Genomic DNA, 25,797 nt, shown 5'->3' on the forward strand with positions numbered 1-25,797 from the left:
TAGTACTATTATCAGTTATTCTTATTCTAGTAGTAGTACTATTATCAGTAATTCTTATTCTAGTATTAGTACTATTATCAGTTATTCTTATTCTGTTAGTAGTACTATTATCAGTTATCCTTATTCTAGTAGTAGTACTATTATCAGTTATTCTAGCACATGATACAAATACAGTAAATGATCTAAACAATTCAACCACACTTCAAATTTATTTCAAAAATAAGAGTACAGAAGAATATATTTTTTATTTTAATTATTGGATTATATCAACCAGTAAATTCATAGTATTATTTAAAACTAATTAATATTTACATTTATGACAATAATTATGACCTACGAATATTTTAAGATCAGTAATTTCCAAACTAAACAACTAGAATAGAATCTACAATGAGTTTAAGGAATAATTCGATTCAATTAACATTTAATAATAAATCCAGGGCTAAGATACAAAGGAAGGTAACTACATTTTTTAATTTTTTCCATTCTTCCGTGTAACTACATATTGGAAGATGACCTTAATTTCAGAAGGACGTAATTCTACAAATGATTTATTTGAAGTTTTAGCAATATCTATCTAGCTTAATAAAAATAATAGTTATTGACACAAATTTATAACAAAAGACACATCTTTCCAATTTCAATACATTCATAAGTAGCAGCAACGTTAGTAAGTCTCTAAACCCTCGAAATACAATTTAAGATTTAAGTATACACAATAATAACAAACTCACCTTGAAAGCCATGTGCTCAAGGAAATGAGCAACACCATTATTACATTCATTTTCAAAGCGAGACCCAGCATCTATCCACAAGCCAATGGTGGCAGTTGGTGCACCAGTGTCCTCGGTGGCCACTCTCAATCCATTATCTAAATTTGAAGTTCTTGTAGGAGGACAATTCACAAGCATATCTTGACAATCTTGAGCAGCAGCAGGTGTAGATCGCCATCTTTTAGGCACCTGCAATAATATTTTCAAGTTTTGATCAAGGTAATTGGGAACATATTTAAGAGTAAAAGTAAATTTCAAAGAATCTTTTGTGAAAATTGGACTTTTATTGTACAATAATGGTAAAGAATCAGAAGCGAGCTCCTATTCTCAACTTCCTCACAAAATGCACTTAACTCTAACAATTGTGAGTAAAAATTAACTAATACAATTTATTATATTTTTTAAATGATAAGATAACCCTTTAGTTGATAAAAATGAAGAATGAAAAGATTGAAGGATCAAATTTTCTAGAATTGTTTTAATGAGGTGCAGAATTTATGAAAAGCAAGTTTAGTTAATATGTATACAATGAAGATTTTTAATTTATTTAATCAAAATTACAAATAAAAAAATATTACAACTTGCTTTTATTGAACTTTTAAAACATTATTGAAAATAATCGTTCTTAACACATTGAATTCCAAAACCCCCTTAGTCAATATTAAAGAATGTAGTGTATATAATGTATCAAACTTGTAAATGCAATATACACCTTCAAGTGATCAATATATTGATGAAATATGTAGTAACTCATAATAATGACCAAGTGAGAGGAAGCTCTTAGATTAAAAATAAAAAATTTAACGTAAATGTATATCTATATAAATATATATATACTGTAACTAGAATTACTAATAGTTTGTCATAAAAACCACAGAAAAAAAATTAGGGTTGAGATACTGATATAATTAAAATATTATTATTGATAACAAAGTGATATGAAATCACAGTAATCTAAAAGATGACCAGAATTTTTGTTATATGCTGAATTTTAATATTTTGAAAATTCTTAATATAACCTTTCCCTCTCTTCCAATAGAGCAGTAAATAACAATATTGTTCTAAAAAAATATCAATATAAAAAAAAAAAAGAGAGATGGACAAGCAATCAAGGATAGGGTTTATGATAAGTTGTTATGTACCAAATAAACACAAATGATGTATCTAGAAAAAGTCTCATCAGTTAATGTATAAATGAAAGAGAACAAGGAAGCCATTGGAAGTTTGGATTAACAGAAAAATCAAATGAAGCAGCAAAATATGACAGCCCGAAATCATTAACCTTATGCTGAATAAACTTAATAAAACAGGAATAGAAACAAAAATTTCTAATGAACAGGAAACCATGATTTAATGAACAACTTGTTTAAATCGAAAAGAGAAATAGAAACTGGCTAATGTTTTTTTTTAACTGGCTCCACAAATATTATAGGTGTGAAAAAAATGCAAGACAGATAACATGCAGTTAGAGGTAAAATCGCAGAACATTAAAAATTTTACTTAAATTGTTCTTTCAGCTAATTCTGCAATTAAACCATAATAAACTACATACAGTGGAACACCACCTAATTACAATACCACTAAAGCGGCGTTTTACTTAGTCACAAAAATAGTTTGTTGGGATTAAAAATACGATACAAGATAAAAATTGAGTACTGCTATATTGTGTAGATACTAACCTTTGTGAGCCCCCGCGGTCCGGAAAAATTCCTTATTACAGACCCAAGTAACAATCGGCTGGCCATTTTCAGCAATGGAAGTTGAAAAGATCTATCAGCTGTTGGCAGAAGCACATAACCCTGGTTCTTGTGTCGGGAGAATAAAAAATTTATAAAATGATTAAATTTATATTTTTACCAAAACATTAAATTTTTTTATTATAAATTGTTGCCTCCCTAAATTTTTTGTTTAGGTGTATAAAGATAGTTTAAATCAGTTGTAATAAAATATACAAACCTTATTAGATGTAATAAAAGGATTGAAAACAACTTTTTAAGCAATGGAAATTATTGCTAATGAAATTAAAATGAAAAGTAATATATTTTCTATCAGATTTAGAAATGTTCAAGATTCTTTTACCAAAGAGGTAATAAACTTTAAAAACATGCTTATTTTTTTTCTTTTTATTCCTTATGACAAGAATAACTAATAAATAAAAAATTAAATATCACCCGTTACTAAGGCTATTACCTGACATCAGGGCACAATATAAGCGTATAAATTTACGTAGTATAATGTACCAGAGTGAGAATGTCGAAGATTCATTTTTCGAGACCACAAAAACATAAATATTTGGTTCAGGAGGATTCGAATCGGGCACTTTGGGATTCACGCCCCAACGTGCTCGGCTGTCACATCACTGAATTGTACGTGTTTTAGATTATTCATATACTAATAAAATTTAATTTACTAGTAACTTTATACTTACTAATTAAACAAGGTGGTCTTTATCACGTCATCCAATATATTGAATAGGTTGTTAGTTTTAGTTTACTAACACATTTTTGCATTTCTTCATCAATCAAATTTAATTATCTCAGTACTGAGACCATAATAGTGTTTAATTTTGTGTTTATGTACTAAACAATTGAAAATTTAACTCGTCTTCAAAGATTATAGATTTTTCTTATCCTTTTTTTTTCTTTTTTATCAAACGTATGAGTGAGTAGGTTTATACTTCCATTTATCTATATATAAAATAAATAGTAAGGGGCAGTATTGTAATAGTAATATAATACGAATCTGAGTCGTCAACGGAACTCAATTATTAAGTCTGGCAAAAAGATCAGTGTTTTTACATGAACAGAAACTCAAATTATTCGAAAATTATTTAAGGTATGTTATAAGTTATTGTAAGGTTATAAGCTTGAGATGTTACAGCAACTTTTTCAGTAAAATCGAATTACCGAATATGACACTTCATGTCGCATTTACTCTAAAACGGCTCTATCGATTTTAATAAACTTGTCATAACAATCCACAATTAAGAGATATTTTACATCAGATAGATCTTATCCTCAAAGAAATAGTTTGACTGGATTTAAATGTAGTTTTTGAAAAAAAAAAAAAAAACTTCCTCTAAAGTACTTTTAATATTGTTTATTTGTAAAAAAACAAAAAACAAAATCTTCATTGTTAACTAAAAGATTTTGATCGCTAATTAAAGAAGACGATTTTTTTTTTTCGTTTTTCCATTGTTTTATAACACTAGTCAGATTTTACTCTCACGATGAAATTTGAATCGCTGATTTCCAAAACAGTCCCAAAGATAGTTCAAAACATAGAATTTTGGAAAGAAATGACTCATATTAAGAAGTGTCGCAGTGTCGTCCTGAATTGTGAAGAAATTGCTGTATTGAAACGAACAAAGATTAATTTCGATTGAAGGAAGAGAGTCCAGATGACAGTTAAAAAGGGACCAAAATAGTTTTTTCTACTATTTTGGTACCTTTATTGACCACCACCCGGACTAACTTCCTATAATCTGCTTCATATGGTCAACTATCTCTCTCAAAATGATTAATTTCATCTTAAAGGAGAGTGGTAAGTGGAAGTTGTGTGATACGCGCACCAAATTTTTCAGAAAAATATTCGAATATCATGAAGTCTCAAATTTGGACTAAAACGAAATATTTATTACTAACTGTTAAACATTACGTAGACAGTCATGGATTGCGGAGCCCTGGGGGATACATTATAGCGGCACTATCTATGGTTAAACGACGAGCTACTGGAAGGTTCGCGAGGTATGGATTACCTCTCGAGAGAAAATTGGAGTCCAGGATTTCTCCGAAACTATAATCCATAAGTCATTCATTTAATTCCACTACAGCGTGGCGAAGTTGAGACTTGGACAATCGCATCAGGATCCGACTCAGGATGTAGGCACAGGCCATCACAAGGTTGTCCAACTTATGGCCCGCGAGTGCTTATTAAACAAAAAAAAATTTCTTTGAATCACCTTCGTTTTGAAAGAAATTGTATAATTCAATATAAACAAACTTAAACCAAATATGCTGATTTATTAGCTAGTTAAAATAATCTAGTGAGTTATAGTTCTCATGTTGACGGCCCAACTTACGGAATTTAGGACTAAAAATGCCATTGTTCGGAAGTACAAACCTATGTAAAAGTGTGTTTTCAACGATGGATTAAAAAAGCAAAACGGAAATATACTTTCTGATTTGTCTTTACATCACCTCATGAGGTGGGCTGCAACAGGACAAAATTCGTGCATTGGTGGACGCAGCTAGTCGACCACAAAGTTTATTTTTTGGATTGTCATTGCAATTTTTGTATCGATTCATAAATGATAACAATATTTTTCTTTGTATTACCCTTATTTATGTATATAACAAGAACTTGGCCAATATTATGAAATATTATTATTTTTGGTTTTATTAATAACTTTACCTCACACACTAACTAGTTAAAAATTTTGAACTATTTTATGGCCCGCAACCTCGTTCGTTTTTTATTTTGGCCCTTTAGGCTTTGTATGTTGGACAACTCTGGTCTATCAGAGTAGGAATGCCAGGTTTCATTCTAGGAAACCATCAGGCAATAAATATTGACGACACAGATTGGTATTGAACCTATACCATTCTAAAACAAACGAAAGACCATTGCTCTTTTATGGTATGCCAACAGTAAATGTATTTTCTCAGATGTGGAAGTCCTCTCGTAATCAATATCGTCCAATCTATCTTAAAATTTGCTCTTTCCAAGGACTTTTCTTTTTTTAAAGTGATTTACAACAAAAATATCCACAATGGCACTCCGACTTGACAACTAGGGAGTCAACCAGACATTCTTATCAAGCTTTTGAGCAGAAACTCAGTGAATAATTAAATCACAGTGATAAAAAGACTAGGAGTCACTCTTTATATTGGTCAGATCATGAAACAATTACTGGGTTGCTATTAGAACAATTTTTTCCCCACCCTCATTGAACTTTCCCCTAGTTAGGTTACTGCAGCAATGGGTCAGTGCTAGATGTATCTATGCCAATGAAACTAATTTATTTAATTTTAATAGATTTAGGATGTTTAATTTTGAGAATGATTATGTTCTTGTTAGGTACCACATGGTGTAGTACAGGGCTAGCCTGCTAGGCCTTACTAGGATTGAACTGTGATGCATAAGATGTGTATATGGTGCCAACATAAGAAGTATCATCAGAGGGTTTAGACCTCCACTGAGCCCTTGTCTGCCCTTCCCAGAAAAAGAATATTTAAGTTAAAAAAAAACAACATTATTTTGCCAGGTAAATGTCTTATTTATTAATTAACAAGCAAGATAATTATGAGTATTAAAATAAAATGTTGATTTTTAAGAGAGGAAAGTGAATAAATCATAAAGCACCTACCTAACCACTGAACATTTGTTCTAGTCTAGAGCAGTGGTTCCTAACTGGTAGTTTATTAATTATCATTCCTGTTTTTTGGGTAATGTACAGTAAAAGTGACACAAAATAAACCTTTTTTTCTAATATTTTCCTAATATTAGCCCCATATCAGACATGGTGGGGGAACAGTTCCATTCAGCTTAGTGGTCTGCAAACTTCTGACTAAAGCGGAGGTTAAGAGTCTAAGCAAGTTTCTTAGGTTTCTGAACATGAATCAAAGATTTCTTTATGGATATTATTCTGGGAACCTTTTTTTTTTTTTTCTCCAGTATTTATCAAAATTTAGGCGATTTTTTCTTGTACTTTTTCACCTAAATCTCGAAAACTATTTATTTCTCGAGAAAATTTTCTACATTTTAAGTCAGAAAGACTTTTTTCTAGGATCAAAACCAAACCCCCAAGAGCACATTGCAGTCAAGGCCAAATTCCCAAAAAGTGGCATAAACATGATTTGATTTTTTTCTTTTAGCTTGAAAATCAAGCATTTTTAAAAATAAACATTTGATAGAAAATTAAAGCAAGGTAAAACCAAATCGTGTTTATAATACTCATTGGGAATTGGGCTCTTATTATAGCATGCTATTGCGGTTTATGGGTTGATATAGACATAAAATAAAAGAAATTTTGATTATTTGATACAATAAATAAAAATGCAACATACTTTTGATTTAAAGGGGTTAAGTTTTTACAAATGAAAAACATAATTATCATTGTTTAGAACACTCTTAAAAATACATCCACAACCAAACAGACCATATGCCAAGTCATTAACACACACCAGTTATAAAGCATTATTTTAGTTGGATGAAATAAGAATTTTGCTCCTCCATTAAGTTTCATTCTAAAATCATATTCAGGTGCCATTTCAATAACTGAAGAAGAAAGAAATAAGTTGCAAAGTAGATGTGATAATTAGAGAGAAGGAAAAAAAAAACCCAGTGGCACCCCAACCCTTGAAGGGTTCAGTACTTGGTAAGCAAGTACTCTCTAAGTAGTAAATGTTTTACAAGAAAATATTTTTGCCAAGAACATGCTCAATTTTGTTATTTTCCCCACTTCATAGAGGCTGGGTGTGCCCTAGGAGGGCTACCCCATCCACGAAGGAACAAGAACAAAAAAAAGGAGAGAAAAATTTTAATCCTAATTAAGGAAAGATTACACAAAAGAAAGTGAAATAGACCATAAAATAACACAATATGCTCTAGAGGGCTGCTGAAATATTTAACAATTTAATTTTTATATAAGTTTGAGGGGAAAAACAGCAATATTTCTTTTTAACTGATAACTTAGTTCAAAAAATAACCTATCATAGGACTATCACTCTTATGGATAACAAGTTCAGAAAATGAATCATTTATTTTTGACCAATGTCATGATCCTCAATACGTAAGTAATGATAAGAAATCCTTGAGAAAATGTTAACAGGTATTACACTCATGCTTAAACTATTAAAAAATATATATATTAAGTACATATATACATAAAAACGATGGACTTCATAGTCTCATTATTATTTATGAAATGTACATTTATTTACAGTATAAAAAATAATTTACAAAATTCAGCATCATAACACAATTATGAAGAGCTGTATTATTTTCAGTATTAAAAAACTATATATATGTACACTATTTAGAATTTCTTATTTTTAGACAGAGGTACCTCTATCTTAACAGGAAGAACACCATTATTCTTCCTTCTGATATCTTCTATTTCTACTCTAGACATATTTATTATTCCTCCATCTGGAAGACGGACATGGTATCCATAGGAACCATCAGGTTTTTGTCCTATTTCTAAAACTCCTTCAACAGTTGGTACTTGAGGAAAAAGATTTCTTACTGGAGCTTTGTTAGGACGTACGGGAGATACTACAGTTTTAGGTGAAGGAGCACCTCGAGGAGATATTGCAGTCCCTCGAGGTGAAATTACACTCATTCGAGGAGGTGGTGCAGCTCGTGGAGACGGAGTTCTAGGGATGGTATTTAAGGGACTCCTCAATCTTGGAGAATAACTTCCTCTGGCTTTAGGAGAACTTACAGTAGCAGTAGCTTTAGGTGCACTCCAGGCCTGGGCTGCAGGTACTCCAAAGGGTACAGGCATGGGAGGTTCAACTATTGGTTGAGGCATGGCTGGTTCAGGAATAGGCAAAGGGAACTGCCGAGCAGGAGGGGCAGGTATAGGAATTGGTCTAGGGACTGGTGCTTTACCCGGCGACTTTCCTAATACCCGCTTAGGAGAAATATTCTGAGGGGTAGGTATTGGAAGGGGTACAGGAGCAGCAGGAATGGGCTGGGGCATAGAGGGGACAGAACTCATTATTATTGGGTCAGCAGCTGAGTCAACAGGTATAGGAGGAGGGAGGGGAGTTTTAGGATGTCTCTTTCTGATCCCTGTTGGAGGCTGCTGCGGAGAAGGCGTTATGACAGGAAGAGGTACTGCTGAGGTTACCTTTTGCGGAATTCCATTATTGACTGGGTTTGAAGTTTTTTTAGAAGACTTCTCTTCATTCTCTTCATCTGAACTTATATATATTACATCATCTTTTTCTTTCTTAATATTTATGGGAACATTATTGGAATTGATAGGAACAATCATATATCCAGGAGGCACAGGGGGTAAAGAATTAGGTACAGGCAAATTTTCTAAATTTACTGCATTATTTGAAGTGGTGTTTACCATTGGTTCCAATTGAAAAGGAACAATTTCAGGTTTTATATCAACTGTATTATCGAAATCTGCAGATTGATAAGAAGCACTACCATTTGATGTGAGATCTGGTTTTATATCTTCCATTACTTCTTGTTTAATACTGACTTCATGAATTGCTATTGTATTATCATCATGTTTCGAAATGTCAGAACTTTCACTTCTTGTATCACTGATTGACCATTTGGATTTCTTTTTAGATTCCATCTTCTTTTTATTTTTTTTCATATAGTCATTTTCCCAATCAGAAACATCACTACTTTCATTATCTTCTGACCTGTCTTCAGAATCAGTTGATCGGAGGCTTGCAAAGTCAAAATTCTGTTTGGTTTTTCTTTTCCCTGAAATACAGAAATTCAAATTAACTAAAAATGAAAAAATAATAAATAAAAGTTGTTAGTTAAACAGCCTTGTAATGCTACATTCACAAGGACATAGAAACAGCTCTTGCAGAATTAGCTTCTCTTTGTGCCACCGATAAGAAAAAAAAAAAAAAGTTAGTGATATAAAACCAAAGAAATCAGTAACAGAACAGATCCATTTAATAAAACTTCATTAAATTAAACACAAAAGAAAGAAAAAGATTCATACTTAGAACTATTTAAAAAAGAATCTACAGAAAATTAATTTGGCAGGAGGGGAAGGGAGCTTGTAGAGCATTCCTCCTTTTTTGTAAACATCGAATACAAGTAAATTTCATCAGGATAAACAATGAAACAATCTTCTTTTAGGTATTTAGCTATTTGCTCCAGGAATTTTATTCTTTTGAGACAGATATCATCTATCTATCAACAAAGCTTTCTCTCAACAACACCATCTACTTCACTTCATATTTAACCATTGTATTTCAAAAATATTAACGTATTCTACTAATAAATTTAATAATTTAGTTTATAATAAAAATATTAAAATAATACACTTTGTTTGTCTGGATTAGTTTTTAAGGAGTGTACCATGGCCTGTTAAAACTTATCGTGCCCTCTCATGCACTGTGAACACAGGCCTATTGTCTTTACGAATTCACACATATTATGTCGGTCAATCATTCAGCAAAGTTTAGAGTCAGTATTACAGTCACAAATTAAATGGAGTAATCATATTCTGGCTAATGCATCAAATATATAAATAATGTGATTAGCAGCAAACTTTTAAGTTTGTATCACACATGAATATGAAATTCTTTATTTTATAAATGATTTTGGACTCAAAGGATCATAAAATCCATAAATTTGAAAATTTAAAAAAACAAAAAAAAGTTGAATGGTTAATGCTTTGAGGACTGTTTTTATATTTTATTTTTTCATTGACAGGATTATACAGCTTTATAAGCACTCTATGAAACAATTTTTCCACCACCCATAATGAAAAAATTATAGGATAAAATGCTATAAATGGCTCAGATCTCTAATATAAAATCAGATATACAGTGCACATCAATTCTCAATAATATTGTTTAACTAATGGTTAACCAGTACTTATAATTTTCTAAATAGAATGAGTTGGTTTTAAATTTTTAACCAAAAATGTTACTGAATTTTATAATAAAAGGAAAACTAATAATAATAAGATCTTATTACCTAACACTTCTTCAGTCACATCTTCATTTACTGCTGCTAATGCTCGTGGTGGTTTTTCAAAAGCTAACCAAAGATTTAACATATTGGTAAAATATTCTTGAGATCTAAAAAAAAAAAAAAAAAAGATGTTAACTAATGATAAGTAATACAAAATTACATTAAGATACCAACATTAAGATCTTATATTACAGATATTAATACTAATCACTATAATTAATGAAAGAAAAATCTAATATATAGCCAAGTAATATACCATCACTTAAAGTTTTATCTTTCTTATAGAATAAAGATATTGATTAAAAATATAAAAAGTAATCAAATTTAAATTTGTAAGAAATAAGTTCATTTATTGATGCATAATAACAACGATTCTAATATTTCACAGCAGAGTAGCGTACAAGAGAGGTGAAAATTGTAGGCCATACCAATGTTAACTTGTAATTTTGTCTTAACACATCAAAAAATATAAAATTCAAATAAATTTTATTTACTTTCTAACATACTTGTACAAAAGAACTTGTAGTGTGCTAGGGGTATAAGTAAAAGAGGAACAATTTCCTTTGGGGGATTGAAATGGAGGGAGGGGGGGGCATGATGTTAGCAAAATGGTTTACTTAACATACATAGAGTAAGGTATTAACAGCAGTTATGTTTTTAATATATTTGTAATTATTTGTTGAATATATAACTATTTTGAAAGAAAGTTATTTTATTTGTTAAGTAGTAATAACAAAATAATTTCTTCTTAAAAGAAGATAAATATTGCAAGCAAATTAATGGTATCTTAGGACAGATCATGGGTTATTCAAACTAATCAAGACTTAACTTTTGGCTAGGAGGTAGGGACTATTATCTTAAAGAGACCTTTAAGAGCTGACCCATTACAACAGCAGTAAAGGAAGATCCAAGCAGAGGAGTTGATGACATCATGAGATCCTTTTTGGAAAGGATAGGTGGATAGAGGCAACACTAGATCAGGACAGTTGGTAGATATCATTGATTAGTTGTCAAGCCTCTAGGTAATAATGAGAAAATTCATGATTCTCAGAAGTTACTGGCCCATCAGTTTTGAATTATCAAATTCGCTTTATAAAATAGTCACAAAAAGAGTAAGATATAAGTCCAGCCTATAAAAATAAAGATCAAATTTGATCATAGATATTCACATCAAACCATATGAAGAACAAGTCTAACAAGTCAAGAACAATAAGTGTAGCCTGTAAAAATAAAGATCAAATTTGATCATAGATACTCATATCTAACCATATGAAGAACAAGTAAGATTTTATCTAGCTTCAAATTTTATAAATTTAGAGGGTAGGTAACGAATATTATCTCACCGATTTTGGTAATCATGCCACTGGTTATAAAGAGCAACTAGGCCATCAGTCGTCCGCCTTTCTTTTTTAACTATCCTCAATTGCTTTGAAAGGTTTCGTGCGAGAAAAAGTTTATTTTGTTTCTTACAACTGTCTATATATGCTGCTAAACTTTCTATGCTATCAGCAATCAACGAACAATCTCCTTCATTTGGTAAAATTTCTAGTTCATTATCTAAAGATAAGTGATAGAAGATAAAAAATATGATATACTGGATGGTTACATAATTATTAAAGAGCATTAATCTTAGTAAATGCATATACATCAAGATGAAAGGTACCATTGGTTTCATTGGTGGAACTTAATGTAGTAGAATCTAGGATATTGGTAATTGTGCTTTCTACATCACTTGAATCCTGAAACTGAACAAACAATGAGTAGGAACATAAATAGCACATAAAATATGTTCTTCCATAATATAAAAATAACTTACGACTGTTTCTGGTAACCTTGATTGTTTGTAAATGCGAACTTCCCGAAAAAATGGTATACGGAAATAGCTTACTCCTTTCTTATCAGTGCAAATTTTTATAGGTTTGATGTCATTAGTAACACTTGGGTCTAATATGATTCCTTGAATAATTTTGTCAATGTGCTGAAAGGGGAAAAATAATATAAGAAAGATTAGTAAATATAAGTCTAGGTTAATTATAGTGTTCATTAATATAATATATAATTACTGTAGAAACAAATATTATTTAGAATTTGAGATTCTATGCCCATTTTTTCTAAAGAACATAGAACTGGAACAGGATTTATTATGCTACTTAAATATTATATATTACATAATAAGAAGCAGGAACCCAGTTTTGAAAATCATAATTAAGAGCGTAATGAATGATGATTAGTTGATCTTTCTTAATGAATGCTACTCACTAAATTAGTACAAAAAAATCATTGGACTTGCTCTTTTAAGGGATACTTATGGGTTGCCTTTGTATAAGAATGATAGCACTCAACACAGTTCTTAGTATTACTGAAGAAATACCATAAGGATTCTATCACTTGTACACTTCCCTCTCGTACCTCTCAATGATTTCTTGTTCAAAATGTGGGATACCAATTGCACCTTAAAATTAACTGCAAATCCCTAAACCAATATCATAAAATTCAAAACAACATTATATCATCCAGTTTTAATGTGTCTAGGAGAAGATGTAGGAACCCATCACATTTTTCCTCTACTTTTTTTTTTTTCTGTAGGACCAGAAAATATTTTTTATTGGGCAATTGATGTTCACTAGAACACCAGTTCCCTTGAGTACATAGTGATAGACTGAGAAACAAAGCCCAAGGGCCCAGCAATGTTTAGGGTCCAATAAACCTTGTAAACTTCAAAAATATTTTTTTAAGTATTTGTTACTTTTCAAACCTTCATCAGGGCTAAGAACCAAAAACAAGATAACAATCATAATGGATAAGATTAGAAATACATTTATTTTATAATTATTTTGTCACTGATAATTATTTAGACCCATCATCTAATCCTACATATTTTTTTAACTCAGAAATTAGCCACCGATGTGCAACTCATTGGACTTGGCTTCAAGATCTTGACCAACCAAGCAAGTTCTTTTTTATTTTTTTTTCTCATCTTACTTTTTACACTCCTTCTCTACTAGCCACATTATTAAGTTATGCTCACCACATGTTATATTTGTCATATCTATTAATTACTCCTTTTGTCTTCTATAAATTTGTTTCATTCCTATAGCATTCTATTCAATTTATTCTATTTAACATACTTCATTAATTGTATTTATTTTCTTTCTCTCTCTTTTTTTTTTTCTCCTAACTTTAATTTTAAATAATTATTAAATTAAAATATTCATATTTCTTTACTCCTTTTGGATTATATAAATTTATATTTTATTTCTTTAATCCTGTTATTTTACTTAGATATTGTATTATTGACGAAGTACTACACGTTTCTACAAGATTCTGGTTAAATATGCTATTAAAATTTAAAATACCCTTTGACCTTAGCCTTAGAGAAATGTGGAAGCATATTGATGTTAGAACCCAACACATTGAACAATATTTAAATCAAAATAATGTTTACTTAAGTCCTATACGTCTTAGATAACTATAAAATTGGATTAAACCTTACCATCAAATTGTTACACAGAGATTTTAATAACCAAACTCTTTTGTAGAAAGAAAGTTCATGAAAGTTCTTATCCACCAGGGGGTTGACAGGGCCCATTGTGTACCAAAAAAGGGGTTCAATTCCACAATTAGTGAATGTCTAAAACGAGAAAAAACTTTAAAAAACAATGTTATATAATTAATAGAAACTTCATTGGAGTAGTTTCTCCACAATTAATTTTAGTACCATATATATAATTTTTAACATTTAAATTAACAATATAAAAAATACTTTATAAATTTGAGGAAAAAAATCGAAAATGTATAATTATGAAAGTGGAAGATATTGACACCACAAAAAATTAAAATAAATCACTAGCTCACACCACTTTTGGGTGAAAGAAGGTAACCAATCCAATCTTACATTTTTCAATAGAAAAATTTTTTTCAGAGAGTAAAAAAAAAAAAATAATAATAATAATGCAATATTAATTTAACCTTATATTGGTAAAAATTAAAAGTTTTTTTACATGCAAAGACATTGCAACTCCTGAACCCAAAGAGTTGACTCACCGCTACAGTAACAGAATAAATAATTTCTGCCATAGGCAGATTCGAACCCAGGCACGGAAGTTAGTAGCATAGAGCCTTATTCACTTACCAACCCCTCTCCCTATTATGGATACTTATTAAATATGTTTTTTAAATATTATAATGATTAAGAAATATAACAAAATAAGACATTAAACATCAAGTAGACATATCCTTATTTACTTTTCTGAAAATCCCTCTAACTTTAACTCAAATTGGAGGAGCCATTTTTGAAATATAGGTGAGTCAAAGAAAATATATTTGTGCATTTGAAAGTAGTTGATGGAATCTGAAGAAATTGATAATAAACCCATTTTATATAAATCTTCAGCTTCCTCCATATTTGAACCAAATCAGATATTCAAAATATAGATGTGGCAACGGAAATAGGTTTGTATATATGTAAATGAAAGTAGTAGACAGAATCTTAAAAAATTGAAACGGGACCAACGTACACAAACATTTAATCAAAATCAGATTTTGATTATTGAACAAACAGTTCAATTGATTATGCCTACATACGTAGATAACTACAGACCCACAGATAAGAGACAAACAAATTTGTTCCTTGATATCTAAAATGTAAAATGGGAGTAAAGATTTTTGATTCAGATACAATTTTTTTCAATCTTTCATGAATAAAAAGGTTTCCTCAATTTTTTTATTTTTAAATCAAAATAAATAAAGCGCTGAGGAAACAATAAGATCAGCAAGAGAAAACCAAATAACTGACTTCATTAGTTATTCATTTTGAATTAACTAACTGTATTGTTCTCAACTTTTTTTTTATATATTTAAGATGTAAAATGCCTGACATAATAAATTTTCGTAAAGCACAAGATAATTAAAGCTTTCAGTTGAGATCAAAAACATATTAGATTAAATTAAATTAAACTTTGAACAACAATGAGAGTTTTATATTTGCTTCATACTGTAATATTTTTCTCTAGATTTGTTTGAATTTATTTTCTATATCTATCGAGTTATAAAATTAACAATATCCTAAATAATTGAAAAGATGGTATGTATAAATTAAATATACGGATTTAGTTTTTGTTTTCTTACCTCAATGACATCACACGTAGAGTAAAATATATTGTACCATGAATCTATTCTTTTCTTTAATCTTGAAGTCCAAATTTCATAGGGCATTACTGGTTTTACATCTAACTGAGCTCTATGTATCTGTGGACTGGCAATAGAATAAATAATTAGTTATTACTACAACTAAACTAAAGGTTAAGGCTTAATTTTTAAATATTCTTCTTCAAATATTACCTAAGATACAATAGTAGATGAAAGATACTGATGATAACCAAATGTATTACTTAAAAAATAATTACAAAAAAAAAGATCAATAAAAATAGTTCATAACTTTAATTTAACCATGACATCTACCAATTTTGTAATTAAAATTCTCGACCAATTGCCAACTTTTTCAAGATATTTAAAAATTCACAACCTTTGCTATCACCTGGCTGGTGTTATAGGTTTATAGATGCACTAGAAAGTTAAAGATGTCATTATTAAGTTATCCTAAGTCAGGGGTCTCCAATCTTTTTAATTTAAAGGTCGTATTTACACCTTATTACATCCTGAGGGCCAAGATCAAGCTGGCTCACCATACCAACATTCTCAATTAAATTAATTACAGTTAAAATACTCGGTTTAATTATGTAAGTCAGTTAAAGTGTTTTCAAATTTGTCAGTTAAGAAAAACAACTGATTATTATTTTGTATGATTTACTTATACTATAAATTTTACAAGATAACTGAAATAATAAATATAACCAAACCAGTTTTGAGACATGTGATCTAAGTGATAATGTCTTTTGTCCATAACAGAAAATAGACCAATCAAACATAAGGTTCATTATACTTAATAGAAAGAAGGAAAAAGTACTTTGTTATTTTTATTTATTTTGCTTCCTCACTATTGAAGATAGGAAAGCTCAGTAATCATGGAAAAATGAAAAAAAAAAAAATATCTTCAGGATCAAAAATTTCCTTGTTTTTAAAAATCTTAACATCAAGGAACGACTTTGTTTCAGAGTCTGTCTGTAATCAAATTTTATAAGTTTCACAATTTTTTTAATATATAATTTCAGTTTTGTACAAGCTAGGTTGTTCACACATACATACACAGACTATTTTCTGAGAATTGGTTATTTGGACTCGGGGAACTTGGAGTATTTCTGTTGAAAACTCAGATTACAAATTTTTTATTATTGTAATACGTTCCCTTACTACATAACGTAAATGTTAGCGCACCAATTTATATATAATATTTGTTTGTTTACTTCTTTATTAGAATTAAATGAAATTGCTCTAACCAGCACTGGTATTTGTTATTGTGGTTGTTGGTGCTGTTGAAATCAGGATTTTAGAACGAGAGGCTGTTGTTAATCAATCGCATGATATGAAAAATGAAGGGATGAGCTAATTTTGTTAACATTCTCAATCTTCTTTATTATGTAATAACTAACATTATACATAATGATCTATATGTTGTACAACATAATCGGAACATTTTAATGTATAAGTGAAAATAGAATTCTACTAATGAATAATTTCTTCACAAGTCACTGTGATATCATTTTTATCAGACAGCACATTTAATTGTATTTTTAACACATTTATGAATGTTAATAAATAAATTTACAGGAAAAATAAACATTCAATAAATTCACACCTAAGCATTGATGTCATTAAATTAGCGAGCGTAATGGATTCTTTTGGCATAAGGAGCATCCTTTCAATCTCATACTGTGTTATTTCTTCAACATTAAAAGCTTCCCAAGTCAATTTCAAGAAGGTACCAATTTCTACAAGCTGTAAAAAAAAAAAAAAAAAAAAACCTATAGAGGAATAAAATGATCATAAAAAAGCAAATTTGTTAATTGAATGACATTAGAAAAAGATCAAACAAAACATAACCTCCTTAGAGAATAAATAAATTATTGATTCACATCATCCTAGTTCAGCCTAGTTGATCAAACAATTTCGTTTGAAAATATCACATGTTTACAATATCTAATTCATGTTTTGTACTAAGCTAAAATTCCACTTTCAGATTTAATAATTAAGAGTAAAAGCAATGATAACAGTTCTCAAATAATCAAAATATAATATTCCATCAGGCTATGGAGGGAAATCCACACTTAAAGACAGCAGTAACGATTTTCTGCCTATATCAATCCTTTATTTCAGAGGCAAACTATAATGAGATCTTTGTATGGCTGACTACTGTACAAATCAGATTGACAACTACTATCATTACGGCAATTGATTAAGTAGAAAGAGTAGACTGGGTTTTTTCTGAAATGTTTTCGAGTAGGACTATTAGTAATGGCAAGGGAAGATTTTTAGGTACATACTCATTATAAAATTATAACTTTATCACTTATCTCAGATTGTACTTATCACATCTGCTTTCTTGTACTTAATTACATTCAGGATTAATAATGAACTTTAGAAATAGTAAACAAGAACTACCTGCCATGTTGTATTTATTTTATCTTTCTGATAATCATCAACTAAATTTTCCTTTTCCCAATCCAACATGAGGGCTTCTTTCTTTGCTTGCTCTTCAGTATCTTCTGCCATGTCTTCAGGATCTTCACTTTCCAGTACTTTATTCAGAATTTTCGATTCAAAACCTAAAATCAGTATGATAAGGATTATTCTCAGGATCAAATAAAGTAAATATGATAAATTTGATTAAAAATCAAAAGACAATAAAACATATTTTAAAAAAACAAAAACTGTAATGTGTATGTGTGTATTAATGGGTTACATAAACAAAAAAATCAATGTTTTATCAAATTCAAGATTTCAAAGGACTGTAAATATTTTAATCCTATGTAATATATAATAATCCTTTTAGAGCATTATATAAGCTTGTTTAATCCTATTCGACTTCTTAAAAAAAAAAAAAAAAAAAAGCATCAGTTTAGTTATTTGTTTCAAAGAAATGTTTCTTCTGATAGTGTCCTACAAATTCTCGTAATTTTTAAGGCATTATTGGAAACAAATTTCACAGCCGCTGAAGCAACTTGCGAAATTATTAAATATGAAGGGGAAAGTGTCCTTGACCAGTGTACTGTGCGGCATTGGTTTGAAAAATTTAGTGGTGGAGATACGACATTGGAAAGGAAGGGCTCTGAGCGACAATTAATGGATATTGATGAGGTTCTGCAGGAAGTATAAGTACTCGTGACCTTGCCAGGGAGTGTGGTGTGTCGAAAGATACTGTTAGTAGTCCAAATCTACTCTCCATGGAAAAGGTGAAAAAGAGCAGTAAACCGGTCCCTCAGGAACTTCCTCCTCAGGAATCAGCTAGGTTAGAAATTTTAGTGAAAAACCTTCTGGCATGAGATTTTACCAGAAGATTGTCACCTATGATGAAAAGTGGATTTCCCGGCAAAATCCAAATACCTTGAGGAATGGCTAGATAGCAGTCAAACTGCTTTTCCGGTTGCCGCAATTTGAAAAAATCCATGCTTTGCGTTTTTTTTGGAATTTTGAGGTTGTTGTTCATCATGAATTTGTTTCTGATAGATGCTCTATAAATTCTGAACTCAACTACGAACAACTGAAAACATTGTAGGCAAGAGTGTGATCCTGATTTGATCAACAGAAAAGGAATTTTATTCTAACAAGATAATGCTCCTTGTCCTCACACTTCCCTTCGAACCAAAGAAAAGTTTAAAGAACTTTATGGGTTCAAACTCCTACCTCATCCACCATATAGTCCAGACCTTGCACCATTGGATTATTACTTGTTTCGATCCATGGTTCATTTCCTTCAAGGGAAAAAATTTGATAATTTTGCGGATGTTGAAATTGCGTTTCAAGAGTTACATATGACTGACTGACTTTGCCTATTTTCTAAGTTTACAATCAAAGTTTTGTCCAAGAGTATTGAAATACCCATTTTCCAAAAAAATAAAATAAATAAAAATAATAGCAAACCCCTATTTGTATGAATTTAAAGAAGACAACAACAAACAACTTGGTGGGGAAAAACACTGTTTTCCTATTGAATTGTAAGATGACTTCTTTACCCATCAACAGGATTTTAAATTTCAATTATATGAATTAAACTAAAGAAACAACTTACAGTCACTTGATTGAATGAGGGTTACTGAACAGGTTACCGGCTTATTATAACCAAATTGAGAAAGTCGGATATTTTCATTCCATGGGGCTGCCACAAAATAGAAGTTAACCAGGCCAGGCTAAAATCGAATAGTACCACTACAGTTTTGAGGTTGCTAAGATGAAACCTCAGCTCTCTTAAGATGAAACCTCACTACAATGGCCTTTATTAGCACGATATCCAAACATGGCTACATATTTATCCACATACTGGCTGAACAGTCCCTTTATCCAAAATTCTACTCTCATGATGGAAACTATAGCAGTAAACATGTTAATTTAAAGCAGCAGTATAAATTGCTACTACTTTTCAAAAAATGTTGAAACAATGAATCTTGTAAAGGTATCACAGATATGAAAAGAAGTACATCTTGATGAGTTCTGTATCTATCTGTATAGGACCTAATAATATCTATTTCATAATGTTGCAGTTTACATAGAGCATGTCAGTTACTTTTCCTACTTTCCTGACTACCAGTCGGCAACTTTTATTATTTTTTACAATACTATTTAAAGATACCAAATTAAATATTACATTAGTTAATTCATTTTAAGCAGGACATAATATTTTTTTTTACATAACATTTCCTTATTTTGTTTCATGAAGTCAAAAATTACTGTTATTTGATAAAAATTTTTTATTATTTTTAAATTAAATATTTTTATGTTACATATTTATATTTCATTTTTTATACAATTTCCAACAGAACCATAATATGCAGATCAGAATTGTAACAGAAACAAATTTTTTGTTTGTTTGTTTTTTTACACAATGACATAACAAAACATTTACTCCTATAGATGATACACTTTTTACCTTTTATAGTTGTAACTGGCAGTGATTCTTTTACAGGCTCTGGTTCTACATTATTGTAATATTCATCTGTGTTTTCTATTTTCACAATAACTTCTTTAGCATTTAGTTCTGGATCCAAGCATTTATCCTGTAAAGATCTAACAAAGAAATAAGCAAATAAATAAAGTACAAATAAAATAAAAATAATATCATTACTATAGAATACACTCAACTTTTGAAAATGTTATTTAAAAATATAAGTATAATAAGTTCAGAACTGTAAAAAAATAAGATAACTACATTTTTAGCAACAGCAAATAAATCAGAAGATACATCTATTCAGAAAATTAACAATATAAATGTAAATAATAAAAAAATTAAAATAAAAGATGAGAGGCAGATACGTAAAAATGAATATAAACAAAAGTAAGTTGTGTGGTGGTCCTTATTGGCAACACTGTAGTCATGGCGGCCTTTGCTAGCAACATTGAAGGTAAGTTAAACTTTATTAGATTTACCTCTCACCTTGTTATATTGTTGTTATAATATACATTTGTTAATTTAAGTGTTAATAAAACTTATCCTATTTAGTCTACATTTCGTATTCCTACAAGTTAAACTTGATCCATTATGGACAGATTGTGCTAACACGATTTTAACTACAATTTCTGAAATCTCAGATAAAATGATTACCTGTTGCAAAAAAAAAGTTAAACCTCAAATCTAAAGTAAAACTTTACTGAATAACGATGGCCGATTACATTGAGTTAGAGGGATACTATCAGCTACGATCGGTTTTCTAGGATCAATATTTTCTATTGATACTATATTTTTAAACAGACTAAATGTTTATTAAATAAAACCAAATACTTCTTTCATATATATGAGTCTGAAAGCATAAACAACGTGTACCAGCTTTCAGCCTATGGGTACAAAGGGACAAGCAAGATCTTATCTTAGCATTAGTTGAGAAATATGTTATTTAACTAAGGAAAAGTAGAAAATTAATTAGTAAAAGTAGAAAATATTATATTTCCTATATCTGAAAAAATACAGGTATAAATAAACAAAAGATTTTTTATTTTATAAATTTTCAAAAAATAAAAATGGAACAAAAATCTTCTGGAAGACTACCTACCTCTCAATAAGATAAAAAAAAACAAACCGGATGACATAAAGGTTAACTTCCAGCTCCCTGACATAAAGGTGACTACCATCATTTAATACAAATAAAAATGAATCAAAAGAATATTTGACCAGAATATTTATGAAGTTGTTCTATGATTTACAACACTGAAGACTTAATATATATTTTTTATTCTTACTCAGTCATTATAAAAAAAATATTTAAAATAAGGAAAAAGTATTTAAATTGTAATAAAATTAAAACTAAAGGCTAAACATTCATGTAATTAAAGAAATCGTAGGAGTGCACAATAAGTTTGAACACCCAAATCATGTTCGAGAGATATCATCAAGGGTCTGGAGAACCTAGGAGACTTGGCATTCAAAATTTAAGATGCTTGAAAATACAAATTTCACCATAATATGCATTATAAAATGTGAATTAAAATATCATCTGATAAAATTTATTAAGGTGGACATATTGTCACAAAATTGTACAAAATACCTAACTATTCTTTAAAAGTAAGTTTTTTTTAAACTTTTTTTGGTGGGTTGGTGATTCACGGCCTCTGCAATAAGCATTCTGGAGACACGCTGGAACCTCAGAAACATTTTGCACCCTAGTGAAAATATATTATTGGCTACAAGTTCACAATATATAAACATACATACATGATGAAAAAAAGGCAACAGAGATAGAGAACTGATGTAAACCAATTTTATAAATACTTGCTATTTCTAATTCAATTAATTTTTATAGTTATATCTACTAAAGAATTACTTACTGAGGCAAATTTGACAGTCTTTGTTCGAGTTTGTGCTCCATGTAAAGGGCCCTTGTTGAAAACTTGTGGGTGGCTCCCCAATACCTGTAGCAATTTTCGATGATCAGTCTTATATCAGCAACAAAGCTACCAATTCCATCATATTCTCGACCAAGTAACTTCCTCTGCACTAAAATATTTAATAATAACCTTTAATTAAAACAGTTATAGAGGCAAAAATTAGACATTCATTGAAAGTAGTTTCTCACTTAAGATATATAAGTCATCAATGAGAATTACTGGAGCTTTGATAATTATTATTATCAAGAGAGTTTGATGATGTACACAATAAAACTAACCTAAACAAATAATTATAATAGTTAACTAACCTAACAGTTGTTTCAATGGCTTATTTTCATCCCAGATTAAAGACAACTTTGATTAAATATTTCTTTAAAACTTTAATTAAAATAAATTTTAACATAACATATATATAACACAACATAACCTATCAGCTATAAACTATAAGCAGAGAGTTAACCTAACAGTTGCTATTATTATTATTATTATTATTAGAATTATGGTTTTCTGTATGAGTGCAGTTAAATCGGATCCAACTAACTCCAAAAAAATATAAAAAAAATACCAGCACTTCTTGACTTGTTTCAAAGAAAAACATGGTATCAACTGTACTTACCAAAAGTAGATTTTTAACTATTATTTCTTTAACTAAGTAGGGCTACTAATGACCTAATGCCTTCAACTATGGACTACTAATGCCCTATTAAGCCTACTAATGCCTTCAATATCTATAAAAACGACATTCACAAAGTTATAAGTGACAACAAATATTTCTTTGCCAACGATTCTCTTTTTATCACTTACCATAAAAATTACAACATAGCTCTGGAAAAATCCTGAAATTACTATTTTAATTTTTTTAAATTGGCTTATGACACAAAGGACTTATAGTTAACAAAGATAAAACGGTTGATAAAATCACCCCATATGCCTTCTGTAGACAACCCTGAAATTAAATCCCATGACTGTGACTGTCTCACTAACATTAATAATATAAAAATATGTAGCTGTAAAACACTAAATGTTGTAAAAAAATATAAATATCTAGGTGTTACTGTGGATAATGTTTTTTCTTGGGAACTACACATATTAAATATTATAAAGAGATTAAGAGTATGCTCATATAAAATTTATTACCTCCAATTTCTACTTAGAAGAGAAACTTTAATAATCGTGTACAAAGCATTATTTGAATCGTATTAAGATATGGGATCGAATGTTATGGTGCCAGTGCTGACAGTTATTTATGAAAACTTGCAAAACTACAAAATTGAACATTGAGAACAATAATGCAACGCAATAATAAAACAGAAAATCTTAAAATCGTTGGTACTTTACCACCTAAACTATTTTATTTTCATAGAATTATCTTAAAATTTATAGATAAAAAATTATTTAGAAAAGAAATAATATATCTAAAAAATGTTAGAAACAAAATCTGGTATATGTACATTAGACTATATCATACCATATCTGTTCAATCGCTTACCAGAAGAACTAGTAAATAAATCTACGACAAAAAAAAAAAAATTTAACTGGGTACTTTCTTACTTCTACAATTCCCTATAATTGATTTTGATTCACCAAAAGATCATAAATGCCTGTATTTTTTTCTTAACTCCACATAATTTATTTACTATATTACAATCTCTAGTAGCAATGTATGTGTGTTCTTAGTAACAGATATTAATTGGATCCTTGTTTATATATATATTTGTATAGTTGACCATATAACTTTAAATATAAGAAGATTGTCAGGGTCGCGGTCAAAAAAGAACAAATAGTTTTTAATTATTTGTTCTTTTTTTTACCGCAACTCTGGTCATCTTCTTATATTCTGTTTCATCTTGTTTTATTCTCATTATTATATTAATTCACTAATTGTAAATTTGCAGCTTTATTATTCACTTCAGAATCCTTCCAGTTGTTTTTATTATTATTATTATTTTATTGTTTTTTTTAATAATAATAATTTTATTATCATTTGGTAGTTATTAATTAAAATATTAATTATATCACTTTAGACCAATTCATACTGCATTTATGTACGTTAAAAATTGTATACCTCCACAACACCCTAATAGTTTTAACTGTAATATGTACATTTTACTAATGTCTATCACTTTTATGTGTTATTTGGCACCGACCGATAGATGCTGTCATCTGGTCGGACCATATTGTATGTAATTTTTTAAATGAATAAAATAATAAAATAAAATAACTATCAGTGAAGTATGCAGTAACTGGACTTTGTAAAACATACACCAAGTATAATTAGGAATCAACTTATAAATGTTTCACTATGATACACAGAATACAAATAAATAAATATTTTTTTGTTTATTTATGTTGTTTCTTTGCTGACCGCACCCCTCGACCATCTTCTCCAATAACCATTTTTACTCATTGGAATAGTCTGATAAGACTTAAATGCTGAATTTTCATAATAGTTTCCTCTAAAGAACTCTTAATTTTTTTTTTTATTTGGAATGATTAACCAAGTCTCATTGTTAGTAATGATAAAAATGGAGAAATATAAACTATAAAAAAAATTAATAATTAACTAAAGGATATATATTTTCCCACGTTGTAAATAAATTCCCAGAAATAAGAGGAGTAATTCTATTTCTATTTTTTCAATTTCATATAGGTATGTTGTCTTATAGTTCTACCATAGTTTACAATATTTTTTTTTTTGATCTTTTTATATTATTTTAGCACTGATAATGACCTTCAAGACAGGTAAAAATCAGAGCAAGTAAAAATTAGTTTAAAAAAAAAAACTGGCTAAATTGCGATGAATACAATTTTAATTATTAATGGTTGTACATTAAACATTAATAAATAATAAAATATTAAACATTGTATCCATGACAGATTAGAGATAGTTTTATTTATAACTGATTTTGGCCCATCTAATAAATTTTTTTTTTCCTGTTTGAACACCTTTCCTTAACTACCTGTCCTATAGTCATAGACCAATAACTTTTTCCCCTTAAATTTTTTGATTAAATCAATTGCTTGATAGTGAGAAGTAATTTATCCAGAACGGCCCTTATAGTTAAAATGATCCATGAAAAACATGGAAAGGTGATAATATATATACTATTTCTTTTAAACATACCTTCTGTCAACCACATTGGTTTTTTTATGATTTTAAAATATGTAGCCATGCCAAATAAATTTTCGTTGGGTTTATCAAGGAAAGGTTCTATTCTAGGTATCCTCATGATTGTTTGAAGGAGTCTGAAACAAAGTAGAGTATTCTAGTAAGTTACAAAGAAAAATAATTAATAAAGATTCATTTGAATAAGAGTAAATCACAACAAATTCTTGGTTTAATAAT

At 29.4% G+C, this 25,797-nt stretch overlaps 2 protein-coding genes and 1 long non-coding RNA gene across 7 annotated transcripts in view; 1 reads left to right on the plus strand and 2 right to left on the minus strand.

Annotated features, from left to right (window-relative positions):
• Positions 1-2,597, minus strand: part of UQCR-C1 (Ubiquinol-cytochrome c reductase core protein 1) — a 10,840-nt gene extending 8,243 nt beyond the window's left edge. Inside the window, exons 1-2 of the mRNA XM_014431396.3 lie at positions 2,453-2,597; positions 735-962 (exon numbers count right to left, since the gene is read on the minus strand). Of these exons, the coding sequence (XP_014286882.1) occupies positions 735-962; positions 2,453-2,518 (294 nt within the window). The 5' untranslated portion in view covers positions 2,519-2,597. The remainder of the gene's footprint in view (positions 1-734; positions 963-2,452) is intronic.
• Positions 2,598-2,945: 348 nt separating this feature from the next.
• On the plus strand, positions 2,946-17,328 carry LOC106687482 (uncharacterized). 2 transcript variants are annotated; one of them, XR_010844520.1, is made up of 5 exons: positions 2,946-3,139; positions 5,853-6,039; positions 7,038-7,152; positions 13,355-13,411; positions 17,190-17,328. It is a non-coding gene; the product is annotated as an uncharacterized lncRNA (long non-coding RNA). The 2 variants fall into 2 exon arrangements; XR_001344170.2 differs by lacking the exon at positions 7,038-7,152.
• Positions 7,381-25,797, minus strand: part of LOC106687478 (uncharacterized) — a 47,520-nt gene continuing 29,103 nt past the window's right edge. For all 4 annotated transcript variants that reach the window (XM_014431390.3, XM_067051448.1, XM_014431388.3 and 1 more), the window contains 12 exons: positions 25,576-25,697; positions 22,392-22,560; positions 20,503-20,639; positions 18,021-18,184; positions 17,218-17,357; positions 15,591-15,717; positions 13,957-14,094; positions 12,280-12,441; positions 12,127-12,208; positions 11,807-12,020; positions 10,467-10,570; positions 7,381-9,230 (listed from right to left, as the gene is read on the minus strand). In XM_014431390.3, coding sequence (XP_014286876.1) covers positions 7,813-9,230; positions 10,467-10,570; positions 11,807-12,020; positions 12,127-12,208; positions 12,280-12,441; positions 13,957-14,094; positions 15,591-15,717; positions 17,218-17,357; positions 18,021-18,184; positions 20,503-20,639; positions 22,392-22,560; positions 25,576-25,697 — 2,977 coding nt within the window. In that variant the 3' untranslated portion in view covers positions 7,381-7,812. The remainder of the gene's footprint in view (positions 9,231-10,466; positions 10,571-11,806; positions 12,021-12,126; positions 12,209-12,279; positions 12,442-13,956; positions 14,095-15,590; positions 15,718-17,217; positions 17,358-18,020; positions 18,185-20,502; positions 20,640-22,391; positions 22,561-25,575; positions 25,698-25,797) is intronic.

This window comes from Halyomorpha halys, unplaced genomic scaffold, assembly GCF_000696795.3.
Source record: "Halyomorpha halys isolate HHAL.00 unplaced genomic scaffold, Hhal_1.1 Scaffold968.1, whole genome shotgun sequence".
Lineage (NCBI taxonomy): Eukaryota > Metazoa > Arthropoda > Insecta > Hemiptera > Pentatomidae > Halyomorpha > Halyomorpha halys.